The 22,699-nt window shown below is 41.7% G+C and overlaps 2 protein-coding genes and 1 long non-coding RNA gene across 3 annotated transcripts; 1 reads left to right on the top strand and 2 right to left on the bottom strand.

Annotated features, from left to right (window-relative positions):
- Positions 1-123: 123 nt before the first annotated feature.
- On the bottom strand, positions 124-6,098 carry LOC311099665. Its single transcript, XR_014609742.1, has 3 exons — positions 5,811-6,098; positions 5,602-5,719; positions 124-692 (listed from the first exon to the last, which is right to left on the bottom strand). It is a non-coding gene; the product is annotated as an uncharacterized lncRNA (long non-coding RNA).
- Positions 6,099-6,455: 357 nt separating this feature from the next.
- Positions 6,456-8,513, top strand: LOC311099845 (ubiquitin carboxyl-terminal hydrolase 8-like; the record flags this gene model as incomplete). The annotated part of the gene is made up of 2 exons (XM_084140579.1): positions 6,456-7,173; positions 7,289-8,513. 2 exons carry the CDS (start codon positions 6,456-6,458, stop codon positions 8,434-8,436), a joined length of 1,866 nt encoding a protein of 621 aa, XP_083996705.1. The 3' UTR covers positions 8,437-8,513.
- Positions 8,514-12,424: 3,911 nt separating this feature from the next.
- LOC311099844 (V-set domain-containing T-cell activation inhibitor 1-like) lies at positions 12,425-22,496 on the bottom strand (the record flags this gene model as incomplete). Its single annotated transcript, XM_084140578.1, has 6 exons — positions 12,425-12,495; positions 14,665-14,772; positions 14,892-15,218; positions 17,743-18,018; positions 21,245-21,553; positions 22,424-22,496. 6 exons carry the CDS (start codon positions 22,494-22,496, stop codon positions 12,425-12,427), a joined length of 1,164 nt encoding a protein of 387 aa, XP_083996704.1.
- Positions 22,497-22,699: the final 203 nt, after the last annotated feature.

Genomic DNA, 22,699 nt, shown 5'->3' with positions numbered 1-22,699 from the left:
AATAACTATGTAAATGTGATATTTCAGTTTTATATTTTTTATAATTTGCAAACATTTCTAAAAACCTGTTTTTCTTTGTCGTTATGTGTATTGTGTATAAAGAGAGTCTCACACTCTATGTATAAACTCCCAGTAATTTATAGTGCCTTCTTCAGGGTAATGTCATGAATGCTTGAACCTGGTTATTTAGACAAACAGTGCAATTAGTGCAACCAATGACAATAGTGATGGGTGTGTCGTAATTGCTAGGTTAATCAGAATGAATTGAGCGAAGCTGTTAAAAGACAATAGCCACAGCATATTGAATATATTATTCCATTGTTATCATCAGCATTAGCATAACATTAGCATCAACATTGTTTCATTTAATTTCACCTATATATTTAAATATTTCCAATTTCACAAAATGTTTTTGTTACCTGTAATCTTTTGGTTCAACCATAATGCATAATAAGCATCATCAACAGGGGGAACATATTGGGTGTACGCTGATAATCTGTAGAAAGAATACATTCATTTTCAAGACCTGTTCACAGAAAATATAATTGGTCATAAGAAGGGCCTGAGATCAAAGTCAATATTCAGACCACTAGGGGTCAATGTTTTGTAAAAATGATATCCAGTAGGCCTCCTCTGTTGTAGTAGGGTCTCGATGTTACCTCCTCTCCTTGGTAGAGCAACATGCTCAATGCCTGTGTATTTAAGGGAGGAGATGGGATGGTTAGCTTCAACAAAGTGAGCTGCTACTGGATAGTCAGTGTTCTTACACCTGATTGAGCTGCGGTGTTCAGCTATGCGTTGTTTTAATTGTCTTTTCATTTGTCCTACGTAGGCTTTCCCAAATGTACAGGTGATGAGATTACTCTCTTCGTTTTGCATGAGATGATACCCCTAACAGGGATTTTTAAACCTGTATGTGGGTGTCGAAGAAGGAGGTTTTTGTAGTGCTATAAGACTGTGTGTGGAATAGGTGTCAAGAGTGTCAGAGTGGGCTCAGGGGGAAAGTCAGATCTCACTAAACTATCCCCAATATTGCGACCACGCTTATATACCACCAGTGGGGGGTCCTTGAAGAGGTGTGCAATTTGTTTGTCTGATTGCAGAATATACCAGTGCTTTTTCAGGATTGCTTTCATTTTCTCCGAACACTTGGTGTACTTAGTGCAAAAACCTGTTGCAGCTGATCGTGAAAGCGCAGCATATTGTTTTTATGAAGATTTTAGAATATTCACATGAAAATCTGTCGCCAACTGGATGGAAACCTAGCAAGTGCATTAGTCCAGTGTCACTTTGATTATACCTACACATCATGGTTCACCAGCAGCCCCAAATATCAAAAGAATAAGCTACCAGACAAACAAGCTTGTATGAATTGTACTTAAACTCCCCGCTCATACTCATCTGGAGGTTGAGCATTTTATCATCTCTATCTCTGTGATGTGACTGTATCTATGTCATTGTATATGTATTTACTGTATGTCAAAAATAGGGACCACAATGGAAATAAGTCCCCGACTTTAATGTGCAAACCAGGTCACTTTAAAAATCTTTGTGTATGTATGTATTTTTTTTGCTGACAAATCAAATCAATTAATCCAAACTGATCAGCGGCCAATTGATGAATGGAAAAATACATATTTTACAAAACACCAAAAAGTTTAATGACATTCGGAGATTGTCAAGCCAAGCCTTCGATACTGGGTAAGCCTACAAGGTAGGGAGGGATATATTTTCTGTTTGTCGATATTGACATAGTCTATTTATTGTGGTGATGAAAACGCAAACCATGATATTGAAGTGCCCGAAGTCGGTATGCTTTGTTTATTGGTTGTGTGGTGCATTGGCACAGAAACCTGTTGGTTGAAAATTAGTTGCATATATTTTATATAATTATAAATATGGCATAAAAATTTTGAAAATCTGATTCCCCCCTAGCTGATCATTGTCTGCAGCTGGCTCTGATCATAGTGTAATGAAACAGGCAGAGTGAGCTCATCTGTGGTGGTCAGCGAACCCTCCACCTTCTGACCCTTAGCCCTGCGTTGCATCGACTGTGCCACAAAAGCAGCTGAAGTAGTAAAGCCGATATCCACGTTGATAAACACATGGTCACTACAGTTATTGTTATTTGTGGTTGTAAACGTTATTCTGAGTTAATTCTATGAGGGGAGAAGGTGTTCAATTTATTTTAGAGTACAAGGTGATGGTCATGTGAAAATATTTGACATATTTGACATAGTGCAACACAATGGGCGTGTTCGAATTGTAAGGCTAAAAGCAGCCGACTGTAGACGAAAGTCCATACAGGAAAATAACATATTTACATATATTCTAACAACATATACAGTATGTGCATGTACAGTTGAAGTCAGAAGTTTACATACACTTAGGTTGGAGTCATTAAAACTTGTTTTTCAACCACTCCACAAATGTCTTGTTAACAAACTATAGTTTTGGCAAGTTGGTTAGGACATCTACTATGTGCATGATACAAGTAATTTTTCCAACAATTGTTTACAGACAGATTATTTCACTTATAATTCACTGTATCACAATTCCAGTGGGTCAGAAGTTTACATACACTAAGTTGACTGTGCCTTTAAACAGCTTGGAAAATTCCAGAAAATGATGTCATGGCTTTAGAAGCTTCTGATAAGCTAATTGACATAATTTGAGTCAATTGGAGGTGTACCTGTGGATGTATTTCAAGGCCTACCTTCAACCTTAGTGCCTCTTTGCTTGACATCATGGGAAAATCAAAAGAAATCAGCCAAGACCTCAGAAAAATAATTGTAGACCTCCACAAGTCTGGTTCATCCTTGGGAGCAATTTCCAAATGCCTGAAGGTACCACGTTCATCTGTACAAACAATAGTACGCAAGTATAAACACCATGGGACCACGCAGCCGTCATACCGCTCAGGAAGGAGACGCGTTCTGTCTCCTAGAGATGAACGTACTTTGGTGCGAAAAGTGCAAATCAATCCCAGAACAACAGCAAAGGACCTTGTGAAGATGCTGGAGGAAACAGGTACAAAAGTATCTATATCCACAGTAAAACGAGTCCTATATCGACATAACCTGAAAGGCCGCTCAGCAAGGAAGAAGCCACTGCTCCAAAACCGCCATAAAAAAGCCAGACTACGGTTTGCAACTGCACATGGGGACAAAGATCATACTTTTTGGAGAAATGTCCTCTGGTCTGATGAAACAAAAATAGAACTGTTTGGCCATAATGACCATCGTTATGTTTCGAGGAAAAAGGGGAACGCTTGCAAGCTGAAGAACACCATCCCAACCGTGAAGCACGGGGTGGCAGCATCATGCTGTGGGGGTGCTTTGCTGCAGGAGGGACTGGTGCACTTCACAAAATAGATGGAATCATGAGGAAGGGAAATTATGTGGATATATTGAAGCAACATCTCAAGACATCAGTCAGGAAGTTAAAGCTTGGTCGCAAATGGGTCTTCCAAATGGACAATGACCACAAGCATGCTTCCAAAGTTGTGGCAAAATGGCTTAAGGACAACAAAGTAAAGGTATTAGAGTGTCCATGAAAAAGCCCTGAACTCAATCCTATAGAACATTTGTGAGCAGAACTGAAAAAGCGTGTGTGAGCAAGGAGGCCTACAAACTTCACTCAGTTACACCAGCTCTGTCAGGAAGAATGGGCCACAATTCACCCAACTTATTGTGGGAAGCTTGTGGAAGGCTACCCAAAACGTTTGACCCAAGTTAAACAATTTAAAGGCAATGCTACCAAATACTTATTGAGTGTATGTAAACGTATGACCCACTGGGAATGTGATGAAAGAAATAAAAGCTGAAATAAATCATTCTCTCTACTATTATTCTGACATTTCACATTCTTAAAATAAAGTGGTGATCCTAACTGACCTAAGACAGGGAATTCTTACTAGGATTAAATGTCAGGAATTGTGAAAAACTAAATTTAAATGTATTTGGCTAAGGTGTATGTATACTTCCGACTTCAACTCTATGTAGGCTACATACAGTGCATTCGGAAAGTATTCAGACCCCTTGACTTTTTCCACATTTTGTTAAGTTACAGCTTTATTCTAAAATGGAATAAATTGTTTTTTATCCTCATCAATCTATACACAATACCCCATAATGACAAAGCAAAAACAGGTTTTTGAAAATATGGACATTCAGAGACATGTCCCGAAGCCACTCCTGCATTGTCTTGGCTGTGTGCTTAGGGTCGTTGTCCTGTTGGAAGGTGAACCTTCACCCCAGTCTGAGGTCCTGAGCGCTCTGGAGCAGGTTTTCATCAAGGATCTCTCTGTACTTTGCTCCATTCATCTTTCCCTCGATCCTGACTAGGCTCCCAGTCCCTGCTGCTGAAAAACATCCCCACAGCATGATGCTGCCACCACCATGCTTCACCGCAGGGATGGTGCCAGGTTTCCTCCAGACATGACGCTTGGCATTCAGGCCAAAGAGTTCAATCTTGGTTTCATCAGACCAGAGAATCTTGTTTCTCATGGACTGAGAGTCCTTTAGGTGCCTTTTGGCAAACTCCAAGAGGGCTGTCATGTGCATTTTACTGAGGAGTGGCTTCCGTCTGGCCACTCTACCATAAAGGCCTGATTGATGGAGTGCTGCAGAGATGGTTGTCCTTCTGGAAGGTTCTCCCATCTCCACAGAGGAACTCTGGAGCTCTGTCAGAGTGACCATCGTGGTTCTTGGTCACCTCCCTGACCAAGGCCCTTCTCCCTCGATTGGTGGTTCCAAACTTCTTCCATTTAAGAATGATGGAGGCCACTGTGTTCTTCGGGACCTTCAATGCTGCAGACATGCGCTACGGACAATTCCTTCGACCTCATGGCTTGGTTTTTACTCTGACATGCACTGTCAACTGTGGGACCTTATATAGACAGGTGTGTGCCTTTCCAAATTATGTCCAATCAATTGAATTTACCACAGGTGGACTCCAATCAAGTTGTAGAAACATCTCAAGGATGATCAATGTAAACAGGATGCACCTGAGCTCAATTTCGAGTCTCAGAGCAAAGTGTCTGATAGCTTATGTAAATAAGGTATTTCTGTTTTTTATTTTTAATACATTTGCAAACATTTTTAAATCCTGTTTTCACTTTGTCATTATGGGGTTTTGTGTGTAGATTTCTGAGGATTTGTATTTATTTAATCCATTTTAGAATGAGGCTGTAACGTAACAAAATGTGGAAAAAGTCAAGGGGTCTGAATACTTTCCGAAAGCACTGTAGACAGGTGTGTGCCTTTCTACAATGTAGAAAATAGTCAAAATAAAGAAAAACCCTTGAATGAGTAGGTGTGTCCAAACTTTTGACTGGTACTGTATGTGCAAAAATATATGGGCATATTACAAAATTGGCCATTTTCATGTATTTCTGCTAGGGCTGTCAGAGTTAATCAGTTACTAGAGTTTTTGTAATTTAAGTGCACAATTGTTTTCTTGTTGTGATTAATCACATTGTCTGAAAGTGTTCAAAATACACTGAATACATCCATAATACATAATCAATACAACTGAAAACAATGGGATGTCAAAACAAGTTGACATTGAGTTTAAAGAAAGTGTGCTTTATCAATTTACCTGATTTTAATAACTGTCATGACTGACAACTAAAAGGGTGCTTTCAATAATCAGATTTTTTTTGCTCAATTAACTTGATCCATTGTTGAATTGTGGCATGGAGTCTGTAAGGTCGCATCTGAAACACAAAATATAATGTACAGATGACCGCCCCCACTTAATGCCTGTATTTGAAAAGAAGGTCTTGTGAACATCAAATGGATACTTACAATGCAGATTCCTTCACCTTTTCCATTTTCAGACTAACAAATTGACAGTTAACCTGTGGATAAGGTCCCGAGCCCTGCCCACAGCCTCGCCTCCAACTGACAGAGCGGTCGTTACAATTTTGGGGTTTAGCAAGATTCTTATTTTGACATTATAAAGAAAAACCTTTGTAAACAACGGCAGCTATCACACTGTCATATTGATCTGAGCCTTACTGTTGGAAAACCCCTACAGCATACGACTTTTGGCTGTCGCAGATGCACCTCCCCTGTCGACTTCTGTCTGTAGTCATCTGTTGTCGTCTTCAGTAGCCTTACAGCACGAACACACCCAACATGTAGGTACATGTTTTTGCAGAAAGCTCCAGCTCTGGCTGGCAGAAAGAACCGGATGAGCAGGAAAGGTAAAGAACAGAGCAGGACTGTTACTTTCAGTTACATCGTGTTCACTGATTTATGAAATTTATAAAAAGGACTTAAATCTTTTTGAAAATCAAGATTCGAAACAACAACAACTACTACTACGAAACAAGTGGGATCACTAACAGTATATCATTTTATATTGACTTCACTGCTGTACGTTTCTAAAGGGAAAGTTAATCTTGATCTCGGAAGCCATTACAGAGGATTGACTGGAGTGATAACACCATGGATTCGAAAGCTAAGGAGCTTCTCTCTTGGTCTGCAAGCTCTGTGGTGCCTGGAGGAGGAATCACAGCTGCCAGGCTGTTCCACATCATGAGGGACCAGACAGTGACTGTCATCATCATGGACAACCGTAGCGGCAGGGACTTTGAGGAGTCCCATATCCATGTCCCCATACAGATCTGCATCAGCATCCCTGAGGAGGCTATCAACCCAGGGATCACTGTGAACCAGATCGAGGCCAGGCTGCCGGAAGCTTCCAGAGAACAGTGGAAGAGACGGGGGTTCGTAGACTACATCATATTACTGGACTGGTTCAGCTGTGTCACTGACCTCAGACTGGGGACCCCACTCAAGAGCCTCAAAGACGCTCTCTACAAGTGGGACAGCACCACAGATCTCCACAGAGAACCCCTGGTTCTGGAGGGAGGCTATGAGAACTGGTTGCTCTTCTACCACATGTACACGACCAACGCCAAAGTCAGACCCCCCCGACAACACGCCCTCAACACCCTCCCTCAGCTGAACTTCTGCTACCCCTCTTTGGAGGAGCTGAAGCCTTCAGCCCCCCCTCTACCCGCCCAAAAGCCTGAGCGTGAACTGCAGGTTTCGCCGGCCGGCCAGCAGCGGGAGCCGCAGACCAAACCGAGGAATGAGGACACCATTTGTAGTGTAGCAGGCCTGCCTGATGGCTGGATGAAGTTCCTGGACACGGTGAAAGGTACCTACCTCTACTACCACGCACCAACCAACAAAGTTCACCTCTATCCCCCTGGGGCAAGCATTCCCCAGGCCCCCTCTCCACCCCCCCCCCCCCCCCCTATGGCCAAATACAGCATTCCCCAGGCCACCTGCCCAACCTGCCCCTGCCAAGACCACTAAGCCCAGTCCTGACGTGTATGCCAAGATGGAGATCGTCAAGCTGTCGGCAGCTAAGATCCGTAACCTAGACCCTGTGGATGGAGGGATGGGTGCCATGCTGACGGGACTGTGTGACAGCAGGACCTGTTACATGAACTGCATCCTGCAGTGTCTATGTAACATCCCAGCCATGGCTGAGTACTTCACCAATAACTACTACCAGGAAGATATTAACAGGACCAATATCCTGGGCCATAAGGGGGAAGTAGTGGAGGAGTTTGGGGTGATAATGAAGGCTATGTGGTCTGGCCTGTATAAGTGTATCAGCCCCAGGGACTTTAAGTTTACCATGGGAAAGGTTAACGAACAGTTTGCTGGCAACGAACCACAGGATGCAAGGGAGTTAATGCATTGCCTCCTAGATGGGCTACACGAGGACCTCAATAAGGGTGACACTAGTAAGCTGTACCAATGGGAAGTGAATGACCACCACCTGGATGACCAAAGGGCAGCCGACCTGGCCTGGAGCAGACACAAGCTGCGGAATGAGTCCATCATCGTAGCTCTGTTCCACGGTCAGTTGAAGATCACTGTCCAGTGTCTCACCTGTCAACACAAGACACGCACCTTCGAGACCTTCGATTACCGCATCCTACCACTGGCTTCATCTAACAAGTGCTCCCTACACGACTGTCTGAAGCTGTCCAGTAGAGAGGAAAAGCTAGATAACCATGACAAGGTGTTCTGCAGTCACTGCAAAGCCTTAAGAGACTCCATGAGGAAAGGGGAGATCTGGAAGGTTCCGCCCATCCTAGTGGTTTACTTACTTCGATTGACCTGCGATGGCAGAGAGATGCGGAAACTCCAGACCAACGTTGACTTCCCTCTGGAGAACCTGGACCTGACCCAGTATGTCATTGGTCCAAAACAGAGGCTCAAGAAATACAACCTGTTTGCAGTCTCTAATCACTATGGGGGTCTGGATTATGGCTACTACACAGCCTTCTGTAAGAACACCATCAAACATCAGTGGTACCAGTTTCAAGACAAGGATGTTTCAGACATCTCCACCTCCTCAGTCAAGTCCTCTGCCGCTTGCATCTTATTCTACTCCTCTCTGTGAGGGGCGGAAGGACACACATGGGAGTTTGTACAGTATATGTGTGTGTGTGTGTGTGTGAGAGATCTGAGCCCCACCTGTTTAGCTAAAAAAAAAAAAAATGTTTTGTTGTTGTTGTTGTTGTTTCCTGTTTTTCACGTTATTTTGGCATTAATACGTGTCACATATCAGTTTGAAAACAATGTATTTTAAAAAATCTTTGAGTAAATAAAGCTGCATACAAACATGGTCTCTTTTTTGCTTTCTTGAGTAAGGCAGCTCCAAAATGCAGGTGTTTTAGCCTAGCTCAGTGCTTTATGTGGTGGTATGGCAGCCATTGGACAATACGGAGTGTATGGGTTGGTATTGTTCTCTAGTTGTGCCGTGATTGGCTCAGTGTTCTGTCACTCGTGGGGACACTAAGTCACCACAAAATCTACGAGAAGAGCTCGAAAATTCAAGTCTGGGTTTAAGGGTCTCTTTTCCAAGCTTAAAAGGATAAACATTCAACACCATGGGCTAGTTGAATACATTGGCCATGCTGTCAATCCAGCATGACTTCTGTCGCGTTCAAAACAACTGGAAACTCGGAACTCAGAATTCCAAGTCGGGAACTCGGGCCTCTTTCTAGAGCTCTGACCTGAAAATCACTGACGTCATGATTCAACCTTGTTTTTTTCAGAGTTCCCAGTTGTCTTGAAAGCACCATAAATCCAGAGAATGCCAGACTTTGATGACAGTTTGATGACCTTCCTGTTCAAGTCAGCACAGCACAACAAGGTGAGTCCAAAAATTTATTGTATGCTGCTGCTTAAATGATGTAATATGTCAGGGAGATATGTATACTGTAGCTAAGAAAGTAATACTAAGTGTATGTTGTGTAGTAAACTGTCAGTAGCCCATGTGCCTCACCCTAATAATTTGGACCCTTTCCCCATCATAACTTAGCCTACTGTTCTGACTTGGTGGTGTACATGTAACCTATAGCCTGTTTTAGAGAAATGTAATCATCAAATATTGTAAGAGCTTTCATTGTCTGCTTACAGTTGAAGTCAGAAGTTTACATACACCTTAGCCAAATACATTTCAACTCAGTTTTTCACAATTACTGACATTTAGTCCTAGTAAAAATGTCCTGTCTTAGGTCAGTTAGGATCACCACTTTATTTTAAGAATGTGAAATGTCAGAAAAATAGTAGAGAGAATGATTTATTTCAGCTTTTATTTCTTTCATCACATTCCCAGTGGGTCATACGTTTACATACACTCAATTAGTATTTGGTAGCATTGCCTTTAAATTGTTTAACTTGGATCAAATGTTTCGGGTAGCCTTCCACAAGCTTCCCACAATAAGTTGGGTGAATTTTGGCCCATTCCTCCTGACAGAGCTGGTGTAACTGAGTCAGGTTTGTAGGCCTCCTTGCTCGCACACACTTTTTCAGTTCTGCCCACAAATGTTCTATAGGATTGAGGTCAGGGCTTTGTGATGGCCACTCCAATACCTTGACTTTGTTGTCCTTAAGCCATTTTACCACAACTTTGGAAGTATGCTTGGGGTCATTGTCCATTTGGAAGACCCATTTGCGACCAAGCTTTAACTTCCTGACTGATGTCTTGAGATGTTGCTTCAATATATCCACATCATTTTCCTTCCTCATGATGCCATCTATTTTGTGAAGTGCACCAGTCCCTCCTGCAGCAAAGCACCCCCACAGCATGATGCTGCCACCCCCGTGCTTCACGGTTGGGATGGTGTTCTTTGACTTGCAAGCGTTCCCCTTTTTCCTCGAAACATAACGATGGTCATTATGGCCAAACAGTTCTATTTTTGTTTCATCAGACAAGAGGACATTTCTCCAAAAAGTATGATCTTTGTCCCCATGTGCAGTTGCAAACCGTAGTCTGGCTTTTTTATGGCGGTTTTGGAGCAGTGGCTTCTTCCTTGCTGAGCGGCCTTTCAGGTTATGTCGATATAGGACTGTGGATATAGATACATTTGTACCTGTTTCCTCCAGCATCTTCACAAGGTCCTTTGCTGTTGTTCTGGGATTGATTTGCACTTTTCGCACCAAAGTACGTTCATCTCTAGGAGACAGAACGCGTCTCCTTCCTGAGCGGTATGATGGCTGCGTGGTCCCATGGTGTTTATACTTGCGTACTATTGTTTGTACAGATGAACGTGGTACCTTCAGGCGTTTGGAAATTGCTCCCAAGGATGAACCAGACTTGTGGAGGTCTACAATTATTTTTCTGAGGTCTTGGCTGATTTCTTTTGATTTTCCCATGATGTCAAGCAAAGAGGCACTGAGGTTGAAGGTAGGCCTTGCAATACATCCACAGGTACATCTCCAATTGACTCAAATGATGTCAATTAGCCTATCAGAAGCTTCTAAAGCCATGACATCATTTTCTGGAATTTTCCAAGCTGTTTAAAGGCACAGTCAACTTAGTGTATGTAAACTTCTGACCCACTGGAATTGTGATACAGTGAATTATAAGTTAAATAATCTGTCTGTAAACAATTGTTGGTTTCAAAACACAATTCTGAGTTCAATGTTGTACCATAAACCTATGTTTCACAATTCACTGTGTGGTTCTTATAATTAGTTTATATAAATGTAATGATAAATGTGCAGTGATACGATTTAACAATGCTATGTGTGAGGACAGGCTGACCGAATGAATGTGCGATGGTAGGCCTTTCCCGACTGCAAACAAATGCTACAAAAAAGACCATGGAACAAAAAAGATCATGGAATAAGTGGATGCATGGATTTTATGAGCAGCGCAAACAATACACAGGAAAGTATAACATGATATCTGATATGTGCCGGCATGATTGTTACTGAGAGATAAACATGAATGAAATGAGTACTGGTGCTTCAGACCTCTTGCTCTATACATTATGGCCCAGCATTATTACGTTTATTATTACTCTGATGTTGTTGTTGTGCTTACCCTGAAACCCCAGTGACCTCAACTGTTTGCATGGACATGAATCCTAATTCCAGTGTACAACCAAGGATAAGGGTTGTCCTGGAACAACCTTAGCCTGGCCATCCTTTTGGATTCATGGCCCCCGTGTCCAGAAAGGCCAGTTTACTCTATTTAATCGCAGAAGTCTTTATGTGAAAACCCAGTAGGGTCAAAAGGGCAACAGAGTCGATGAAGCTTGATTTAAAGATAAACGGTCACAGCTGCAAAAACCCTACAAAGGATCCATTGGGCTGTGCTCTGTTGGAGAGAGTGTAACTCACTATGTAGCTTTGCAAGAATGAGTTTGTGCATGTTTTGCTTGAGGGTGCGTGTGATTGGCTATGTGCCTGTGTAAATATGAGGAGAAAATATTTGCGGCTGTGAAAATATAAGTGAGAAGTGAGACTGATACAAGCGGTACCGGAGTGCCAAGTCTAGGACCAAAAGGCTCCTTAACAGCTTCTACCCCTAAGCCATAAAACTTCTGAACAATTAATCAAATGGCCACCCGGACTATTTACATTGACCCCCCCATTTGTTTTTACACTGCTGCTACCCGCTGTGTATTATCTATGTATCGTCACTTTACCCCTACCTACATATACAAATTACCTCGACTAACCTGTACTGCCGCACATTGACTCGGTACCGGTACCCCCTGCATATAGCCTCGTTATTGTTATTTATTGTGTTACTTTTTTAAAAATGTTTTACTTTAGTTTATTTGGTAAATATTTTCTTAACTCTTTCTTGAACTGCATTGTTGGTTAAGGGCTTGTAAGTAAACATTTCACGGTAAGGTCTACACCTGTTGTATTCCGCGCATGTGATAAATAAAGTTTGATCTGATTTGATTTGATTTTGAACTCATGTCACTTCTATCACATATTCCCTGTATTTTATGAGCACTACTCTCTCGTGGACAGACCAAATTACGCCAGATTTTAGTTCTGGGTTAACCAAGATTATATGAGCACTAATGTCCTAACGCTTTCAAGTAATTCGCTCCAACTACTACGTCATGTGTTGTCTCTGTTCATGTGATGGTCACAGAGGACATGTGATCACTCAGAGGAGGCCAGTGAGAGGAGCTATAGGGAGGAAGGGCTGGAATGGAATCAATAGAATGGTACCAAACACATCAAACACATGGAAACAATGCGTTTGACTCCATTCCATTAATTCCATTCCAGCCATTATAATGATCCCGTTCTCCTATAGCTCCTCCCACCAGCTTTCTCTGTGATCACTATACCCCTGAGCCATGCACACAGTGTTTATTACTTACTGGCCAGTGCAGTCAGAACAAAAGCAGGAAATGGTGTTCTCTGTAGGTCAAAGGTCCCCCTTTCTTCTGACCCAGGGGTCACACAAGCATATTTTCATTAGTTCTTCATCCAGACTTGTCATCTCCTTAGATTCACTTTCGATCCGATATTATCATATATGATAGGTTAAAAGGAAGTTAACAGCGTTTCCTGGTCAAAATCTGCATTAGGGTTACTAAGCAATGAGGGAACTTAATTCCGTCCTTCAGAGGACCGTGGCAACCTGACTAGTCAAACATTCCCTTTCATTTCATGGATCAGTTGTCACCAATGGGATGTGTTACCTCCACAGTGTGAGACTAGGATAAACGTGCACGCGTTGACCTCATTTAACACAGGGCAGCCTGCAGTCTCATTCTCTGTGAGCATGGCCAAGCAACAGACAAGGAGTCAGGAAAAGAAACAACTTGACCCAGTTATCTTTAATAAATGTATTAAAATGTTAGTCTGAAAATGTAGGTTACCATAACAGTATACTCATGGCAAATATCAAACAGGGCGATGTTAACTAATTAAATAGTATTTTTGACTGCATCTATGCTAATTTCCCCCCCAAAATCCAACCCATCCCAAAGTTTGATAAGGTGACCATAGTTGCATTGTTCATAGGTCTGGCCACATCAGCCTGCGTTGGACATGGACTATGACTCTGTGAGGATATTGATGTAGCCACGTGTCCATCCTCAGCTGTGACCATTGACCTTTGCCTGCTCCAGTACTGTGAGAAGTACTGTATCTCTTCAATCGCTAGTCCATTATGACATGCTGCCACTTCCTGTTATGTAAGGTCCTGGTGCATTACTACCTGGTAAGTCCTGGATGTGTGCACCACTTTCAGAGTCATCTGATCCAGAGGAATCAACTCATCTGGTGTTTGGTCTGACGGGACCTCCTCATGTGTCTGTAGATGATGAAGTCTTACTTCTTCATCATCTCCTGATGTACATGGTCCCGGCATCCCTTCTTGGGCATATGATATTGTTGCATCAAGGTCTTGTGAATAACTTCCAAGTATAGGGCCACCATTTCCTACTTCATCACTCTCTGGTGTGTGTGGCTGTGGTCCATCATTGCCTGGTGTTTGTGGTTTGATTGTGTCACCATCTAGCTCCTCACTCAGTAGCGACTGTGATCGTGGTGAAGAACATCCTGCTGTCTCTGGAACATCGCTTGCCAATTCATCCGGTCTTGGAGTATATGGCTGTGTTATGTCACCCTCTAGTGTATGTGGTCCAGATATGTACAATCCTTGGCTATGTGGTCTATGTTCATTTGTTCCTGTTTCATCCAGACCTGCTCCATTTTGTTGGTGTAAAGTTGACCCAATCATGATTATTGCTGTATCTACAACACAAGAATATAGCATTTTACCAAACACAGTCATCCTCCTCAAGAACAGTTTAAAACAAGCTGACTGTTATGTGTCAAACTCATTCCATGGAGGGCCTAGTGTCTGTGGGTTTTTGTTTTTTCCTTTCAATTAAGACCTAGACAACCAGGTGAGGGGAGTTCTTTACTAATCAGTGACCTTATTTCATCAATCAAGTACAAGGGAGGAGTGAAAACCCGCAGACACTCGGTCCTCCATGGAATGAGTTTGACACGTGCTCTAGTCACCTCAAACTCAACTCTGGACCACAAAGCCAGTTCCGCTGCTTTTTTTCATTGTTCCCCTCTAATCAGGAACTTAGACCAGGGACACCAGGTGGATGTAATTCATTATCAGGTAAAACAGAGAACCCAAAGGCTCCTGTAAGAGTTGAATACCCCTGCGCTATGGTTACCTGCATGTGAGGGTCTCATTACAGGCAATGGTCGTCCATCTTTCCAATTATATGTTGTTTGCTTTCCTACAGGACAGATAGGTGAAAATACAATCAGGTGTACAGCTTTGTCTTTTGGGTAGTATAATTATGAAAATTATATTTAGAGGTGTGTAGTCACTTACCTCTGTGCCTTAGACACCGTGGAAGGGCCACAGTAACTGTGAAGACAAAGAAGGCGACAGAGGCTGCTGTGCCCCACCATGACCTCTCACTGTTCTGCTCATCCTCCACTGTGAAACAGACATTGTGATTCCTCATTAACTATCTGCTTGTATTGGCGTGTTTGTAATAATATACTCTATATGAATAGTGTAAAGAACATATACATATTTAATGAATGTGCACCTACCTATTGGAGTAACTGTGATGTTGACCTGGGTTTGGACCATGTGTCTCCTCTGGAAGCCTGTGAATGTACAGGTGTAGGTTCCTGAGTGTTCCTGACTCTCTGGGTTGTGAAGGAGGAGGGATCCGTTGCCCATCAGAACCTGGTCCTGCTCCAGTCCAGCCCGGCCCTCCCAGAGGTTGGAGGTCCGCCTGATTCTGCTGTCATAGCTGAGGATGAGTGTGGGATCATTGGTTCTGGTGAAGGTCCAGGTGAGGGAGAAGTTCTGGAGGTTCTGTGGAGCAATGCAGGGTATGGACAGCTCTTGCCCCGTCTCTCCAATCAATTCCACTGCAAGATGAAACATGTCACAAGTCATGTGTCAATCAGTGATGTAGTGGAGGGTAAACAATGATCGTTGTTCGTGATGAGTAAAGTAGCGCTCCTTATCCTTTCAATGCATTTTTGCGCAAAAGGTGGGTCAACGCTCGCACAAAAAAAAGGTGAGTAAACAGCGTTTAAGTGACTTTACCCTCCACTACACCACTGGTGTCAATTATATCTCTCCCCTTTGTCAACAACTTCATACAATTCAACCATATGGAAGTGATTCTAAGCTGGTAACCATTTTTATGAGTCACATATTTTACATCTCTTTAAATGTCACTATATCTCCGGACATGTTGGTTTTCTCTAGAGACACGAAAAGAACAGACTGACCAGTAATTAGGGGTTCACAGCAAAGCTATAGTTATTGTCTGAATTCTTATTAAAAATAAATCCTTGACATGGTCAAATAGCTCAAGCATACACAGTCTACAAAACATTAGGAACACCTGCTCTTTCCATGACATAGACTGACCAAGTGAATCCAGGTGAAAAGCTATGATCCCTTGTTTATGTCACTTGTTAAATCCACATCAATCAGTGTAGATGAAGTGGCGCAGCGGTCTAAGGCACTGCATCGCAGTGCTAACTGTGCCACTAGAGATCCTGGTTCGAATCCAGGCTCTGTTGCAGCCGGCCGCGACCGGGAGACTCATGGGCGGCGCACAATTGGCCCAGTGTCGTCCAGGGTAGGGGAGGGAATGGCCGGCAGGGATGTAGCTCAGTTGATAGAGCATGGCGTTTGCAACGCCAGGGTTGTGGGTTCGTTTCCCACGGGGGGCCAGTATAAAAAAATATATATATGTATTCACTAACTGTAAGTCGCTCTGGATAAGAGCGTCTGCTAAATGACTAAAATGTGACGTAAATGTAATGAAGGGAAGGAGACAGGTTAAAGAAGGATTTTTGAGACAATTGAGACATGGATTGTGCATGTGTACCATTCAGAGGGTGAATGGGCAAGACAAAATATTTAAGTGCCTTTGAAAGGGGTATGGTAGTAGGTGCCAGGCGCACCGGTTTGAGTGTGTCAAGAACCACAACACTGTTGGGTTTTTCATGTTCAACCGTTTCCTGTGTGTTTCAAGAATGGTCCATCTCCCAAAGAACATCCAGCCAACTTGACACAACTGTGGGAAGCATTGGAGTCAACATGGGCCATCGTCCATGTGGAACGCTTTCGACACCTTGTAGATTCCATGCCCCAACGAATTGAGGCTATTCTGAGGGCAAAAGGGGGTGCAACTCATTATTAGGAAGGTGTTCCTATTGTTTTGTAAACTCAGTGTAGATTGTTAACTTTTTTTTCTAATTTGGCACACAGAAACTAGAGGCTATGAGTAACTTGGTAAAAAATTATAGCACCCGGGTACTGTTATAAACTCTCATATCCGTTGCCCTGTTTGACCTAGAGACTTTGTATGTAGGTGTCTTTCCCTCAAGGACCCATAAGGTGCAGCAGGGTAGATTTAGCTCCATCTGGGAAATAACACCACATTTGGTATGTAGGCCCATGGTGCATCTTTTAACTTAGTTTGAGAAAAATTAAGGGATTGGTTAAGAGATGGTTCAGTTATTGATAAATCAGGGAATCAGATTTTACATGTCCATTTAAATCATTTTAAAATCCACTCCACAATAGCCTATCAACTTGAAACATTTTAGGGTCATCAAAGACATAAACATTATGAACCATGTTAAGTTTGGCATATTAAAAAATAAGGACACTTAACAATTCACTTTTTTGACAATGTAACGCTAATGCCTAAGATAATCATAAAAAATCTTAATCTCATGGACTATAAATTTAGTAATTGGACTAATCACAATAGTCCCTAAAGAGTTTGAGAAAATAACATTGATGCATTTAAATATGGCCACACTATACCAGTAGATGCATATTAGCGCGTACGCTAATATGCAAAAATACTTTTAAAATAATGTAGAAATCTTCTCATGAACCATAGGACCAAATGACACCAAATGGCCTATGGTACATGTCTTAACTTAGTTTGAGAACAGCTAAGGGATTGGTCAAAAGATGGCTGAGTTATTGACAAATTAAAACAAATCTGATTTTGGTCCATTTAAATCACTGTAAATCCACTCTACAGTGGCCTATCAACTTGAAACGTGTCATACAGCACTAGACTAAACTTCACTTGAGCCATCCTCGTGCTATTGAGAGATAAACATGGTGATGCTTTCACTGATTGTACATAAAGGAAGAGTTCCTACATGTACAGTGCTTGCTTTGTTATCCAACTGATCTTCTGTCCTTTCTGTCATCCTGTTAACCCCGTTCATTGCTGCTCACAGCTATATTACCTAGTTCCTGTTCCAAGGAGCATTTCAAATACAAGCTTAGTCAGTTCTTTGTAAAATGCATTTTAGACTATATCAAGGAGAGAACAGCTAGTTCACTGTGAATTTCTGAGAGACCTGGTTTTATAAACATAACACTGCGTCCAAGGATGTTGATCCATACCTTGCTGCCTCAGAGAGACTGTCCACACCTGGACCTTGTCTGCAGAGATGACAGAGCAGAAGTAGGCGTGGTCAGAGACATTACCCACGATCCTCACTGTGCTCTCCACTGTGTACAGCCCCTTGGAGTCGGGGGTTTTGATGGTGGAGTTCTGTAGTGTTTCTGGACCAGACGGTGGGTCTGTGGTCCATGCCACCTGAGGGGCAGGATAGATGTTCTGAGATGAACAGGAGACCACCTCCCCAGTCATCTCTATTCTCACTGACTGGATTAGAGCTGAAAAAGAGAAAACATTGTTCTTGATAGTATTGAATAAAGTATGAAGCTTGAGTTTTTTTTCAAACATTGATAACATTAATTTACTAGCCCTCTAGAAGGGGTTTACATGTCCAATCATGGCATATCAGTAATTTTCTACTGTTCTATTGCATTTTTAGTATGACAACTTCGGCATTCATGGATATATGACATCATAGAGAGTGGGGTAAGTTGAGTGAAAGGGTTAGTTGAGCCACCCATTGTTTCTAGTAAACCATACACAAAATTAATAATTTGACCCAATATTTAGGGAGAGGTCATCATTTCATGGAGTCTGTGAAGTAAAAAAACACATGGAAAAAATGGTAAGCAAGTTAGGTAAAAAAAGTCAAATTACTGTATTGTTAGAGGTTTCATGATGCTTGTATCTAAACCAAAGTACAGTGGGGGAAAAAAGTATTTAGTCAGCCACCAATTGTGCAAGTTCTCCCACTTAAAAAGATGAGAGAGGCCTGTAATTTTCATCATAGGTAAACGTCAACTATGACAGACAAAATGAGAAAAGAAAATCCAGAAAATCACATTGTAGGATTTTTTATGAATTTATTTGCAAATTATGGTGGAAAATAAGTATTTGGTCAATAACAAAAGTTTCTCAATACTTGTTATATACCCTTTGTTGGCAATGACACAGGTCAAACGTTTTCTGTCTTCACAAGGTTTTCACACACTGTTGCTGGTATTTTGGCCCATTCCTCCGTGCAGATCTCCTCTAGAGCAGTGATGTTTTGAGGCTGTCGCTGGGCAACACAGACTTTCAACTCCCTCCAAAGATTTTCTATGGGGTTGAGATCTGGAGACTGGCTAGGCCACTCCAGGACCTTGAAATGCTTCTTACGAAACCACTCCTTCGTTGCCCGGGCGGTGTGTTTGGGATCATTGTCATGCTGAAAGACCCAGCCACGTTTCATCTTCAATGCCCTTGCTGATGGAAGGAGGTTTTCACTCAAAATCTCACGATACATGGTCCCATTCATTCTTTCCTTTACACGGATCAGTCGTCCTGGTCCCTTTGCAGAAAAACAGCCCCAAAGCATCATTTTGACCCCACGGGGTGAGATCTTGCGTGGAGCCCCAGATCGAGGGAGATTATCAGTGGTCTTGTATGTCTTCCATTTCCTAATAATTGGTCCCACAGTTGATTTCTTCAAACCAAGCTGCTTACCTATTGCAGATTCAGTCTTCCCAGCCTGGTGCAGGTCTACAATTTTGTTTCTGGTGTCCTTTGACAGCTCTTTGGTCTTGGCCATAGTGGAGTTTGGAGTGTGACTGTTTGAGGTTGTGGACAGGTGTCTTTTATACTGATAACAAGTTCAAACAGGTGCCATTAATGCAGGTAACGAGTGGAGGACAGAGGAGCTTCTTAAAGAAGAAGTTACAGGTCTGTGAGAGCCAGAAATTTTGCTTGTTTGTAGGTGACCAAATACTTATTTTCCACCATAATTTGCAAATAAATTCATTAAAAATCCTACAATGTGATTTTCTGGATTTTTTTTCCTCATTTTGTCTGTCATAGTTGACGTGTACCTATGATTAAAATTACAGGCCTCTCTCATCTTTTTAAGTGGGAGAACTTGCACAATTGGTGGCTGACTAAATACTTTTTTCCCCCACTATAGATCATTTTAAGATTGTTCTATACTTCATTTGGGGTATCTATAAGCTTCAATATGTGGTCCTAAACGTAACATGAAAGAGCATTCATGTAGTTGTGTGGGCTAATAAAATCAAAATCTTTGCCTTGGGGTAAGTTGAGCCAATGATTGAGCCAATGGCAAGTTGATCAAATTGAAGTGTTTTTTTCCCAGGCGTAATACAAGGCATTATTGCTGGGAAATTAGGTAACACCAGGGACTGGCCTATGTTAAAAGTGTTTTTTTTTAAGTTCAAAGTGTTTATTAGGTGTTAAGCCTGTGTTAAAGGCCCAGTGCACTCAAAAACGTGATTTTCCTGTGTTTTGTATATATATCCACACCATGAGGTTGGAATGATACTGTGAAATTGTGAAAATTATGATAATGCCATTTTAGTGTAGGAGCTGTTTGAAAAGACAGCCTGAAATTTCAGCCTGTTTTGGTGGGATGGAGCTTTTGCCTGCTTGGTGATACTGTATCACCAGGCAGTAAATTAGTTAATAGACCAATAAGAAAGAGAGTTCCAAACCGCTGGGCCATAACAGCTAGTTTTCTGTTTTCCCCTCACCACTCAGACCATTCCCAGACAGTCCTAGCAAAATGTGTGTTTTATTTTTGACTATTTTAATTGAAAACAATCACAATAAGGTATTTAATTGTTACCCATAAATTATTTGATATTGAAACAAAAATGGCTGCATTGGGCCTTTAAAATATGCTTAGAATGATTAAAAGACAAAGTTATTGTAATTGTGTTGAATTGTGTTTGGGAAATAAAGATAGACATGTTTTTTTTTAAAGTTAGCGGTAATATTTCATTAAGTACAGAAATGACTAACCCTAAGTTGTGCCAAGAGACCACTTTTTTTGGACAAGCCACAGTATGTTTTCAAAACTGCAATGTTTACATGCATTCAGATTATATCCAGGGATACACAACATCCTGAAATATATATGTAGATATCTTTGTTAGAAATAATACTTTATTTCCCTTGATGGAGTGATGCTGAATGTAAAAAGTGTCTTAACTTACCCCAACTCCCCCCTAAGGTCCTATCACATGACCAAGCCACAGTCCCAGTGGAAACATGGTGTTCCCTGTAGACTACTGCAGGCAGGGCCCAGTCAAGTGTTACAGTGGAAAATAGAGACAGCTTTATTCCCTTCTGCAGTCACGACCGTGAATGAGGGTAGACTAATGAATTAAAGGGCACTAACAAACATGGTCCCACAAAACTGTGTTATACACAATACTAGGCCTAAGCTTTTATGAAACACTACAGACTAACCACACTCCTCTTGGCTCTCCTACAGAGGTCTATCTTATTACACAACAAATAAACGGACACAGTTAACATAGGGATAGTGAGACAGGGATAGGCATGGCTATCAAAGCCTGCCAGCTTTTTAATGCTTTACAAATGTCTGGACAGGATTTGAAACGTGGAATCATACTGATGAATAGAAAGTGGTTTGTGTGAACTGTCCATCAATAAATGTTGCATGCAAGAGGAATAAACTAGGAGACAATAGGGAGATTTTTCACTGACCTTTCACCCCCAGGTTGACAAAGGTCTCCTGGTTCCTCTTCCTGGTGCTGGTGTAGCACTTGTATCTTCCCTTGTCCTGAACTTTTATCCTTTTCAGGAGGAGTGATGCATTGCCATGGGCAATCTGGGAGTTGAACAAGCATGTCCTTCCATTGAAGTTCTTATTCTGCAGTCCATACTGGTCCTTGTTGTAATAGTAGCTGTGAACAGGGATCTGCTGTTTGTACCAGTGGATGACCACGGCACCAGTGGGTTTAAAGCTACAGGGCAGCATGCAGTCCTCATGGAATAAACAGGTCACATAAGCCTCTGAAAAGCAATGTTTGAAAGTTAGAAAGTAGAGGTTTTGAGGAACACTTACAGTACACCTCACCATCTATGGATGGTGAGAACATGTCCAAACAGTAAGATGACCAGAATATCAGAATGTTGATTAAAGTAAAATACATGCAATCGACTTGCCTTTTCAGAATATTACAGCATAATTCATGTTCTCCCTTCTAAACTTTCAATGGCCAACAGCAAATACCCAAATATGTTTTCCTCCCAAACAAATCATTTATCTTGTGTTATTTAACATGTAGTCTCTTCTCACAGCAGAGACTTGACAAAATGTACATGAATCTACGTACAAGTATAATTAGATGTACAATATAGAATAAAGGTCCACAACAACATATTAGCATCTATCGATCATTTCTCTGGTGATGTTCAATAAATACATTCAGGAAGGTTAGATGAACAAGTAACTACATTTAGTTTCTTGCTATTACCTGAATCGTCATTCCAAAATAAATGTCTCTTATCTTTGCTTGGGATAGTTTTACTGATATTCTCATTCAAAACTATGTACTGGCAGTAAATTCCATTCAATATAAGATCAATACACATACAAACCATATAGTTACTTTATCGACATTCATCGCAACAAAAACCCTCTTAATGGAAATGGAAAAGAATGTCCTAATAAAGTAGAATCCATTAGCACCCTACCTGCCGTTAGGACATTCTGTGGATCACCAAATGGACAAGTAAAATATGTTCTAAAACGAGAGATACACATAGAGCACCAATAACACCGCCTCCTTAGAGCTTAGTTACAGTAGATCAGACAGTTCTCCCCTGAAATATACTGTTCTATTTAGAGAGCGAGAGAGAGGAGGTCAAGTCATACTGTACCTTTGGAGTCAGTCATAGACAATGTCCACAGAAAGATCAGGAGCACAGTGGCAGGTCCATGTGTCAGTGCCATCGCAGAGGGTCTGTGTCCAGATCTTAGTCTCTATTTGTTAGTATTGTGTGTGTGTGTGTGTGTGTGTGTAATGAGCTGTGTGTGTGTGTGTGTGAATCCATGTCAAAGTGGCTGTTACATTGATGAAACAAGGACTTATTAACCAAGCAAGTAAAACTTTAACCTGCCTAACCATGTGTAGACATTAGTTTAGTCTGATCAAT

The sequence above is a fragment of the Coregonus lavaretus genome (genome assembly GCF_964263955.1).
Source record: "Coregonus lavaretus genome assembly, chromosome: 24".
Taxonomy (NCBI): domain Eukaryota; kingdom Metazoa; phylum Chordata; class Actinopteri; order Salmoniformes; family Salmonidae; genus Coregonus; species Coregonus lavaretus.
Note: the sequence above shows the minus strand (reverse complement) of the source record. Positions and strands in the feature narration are given on the sequence as shown.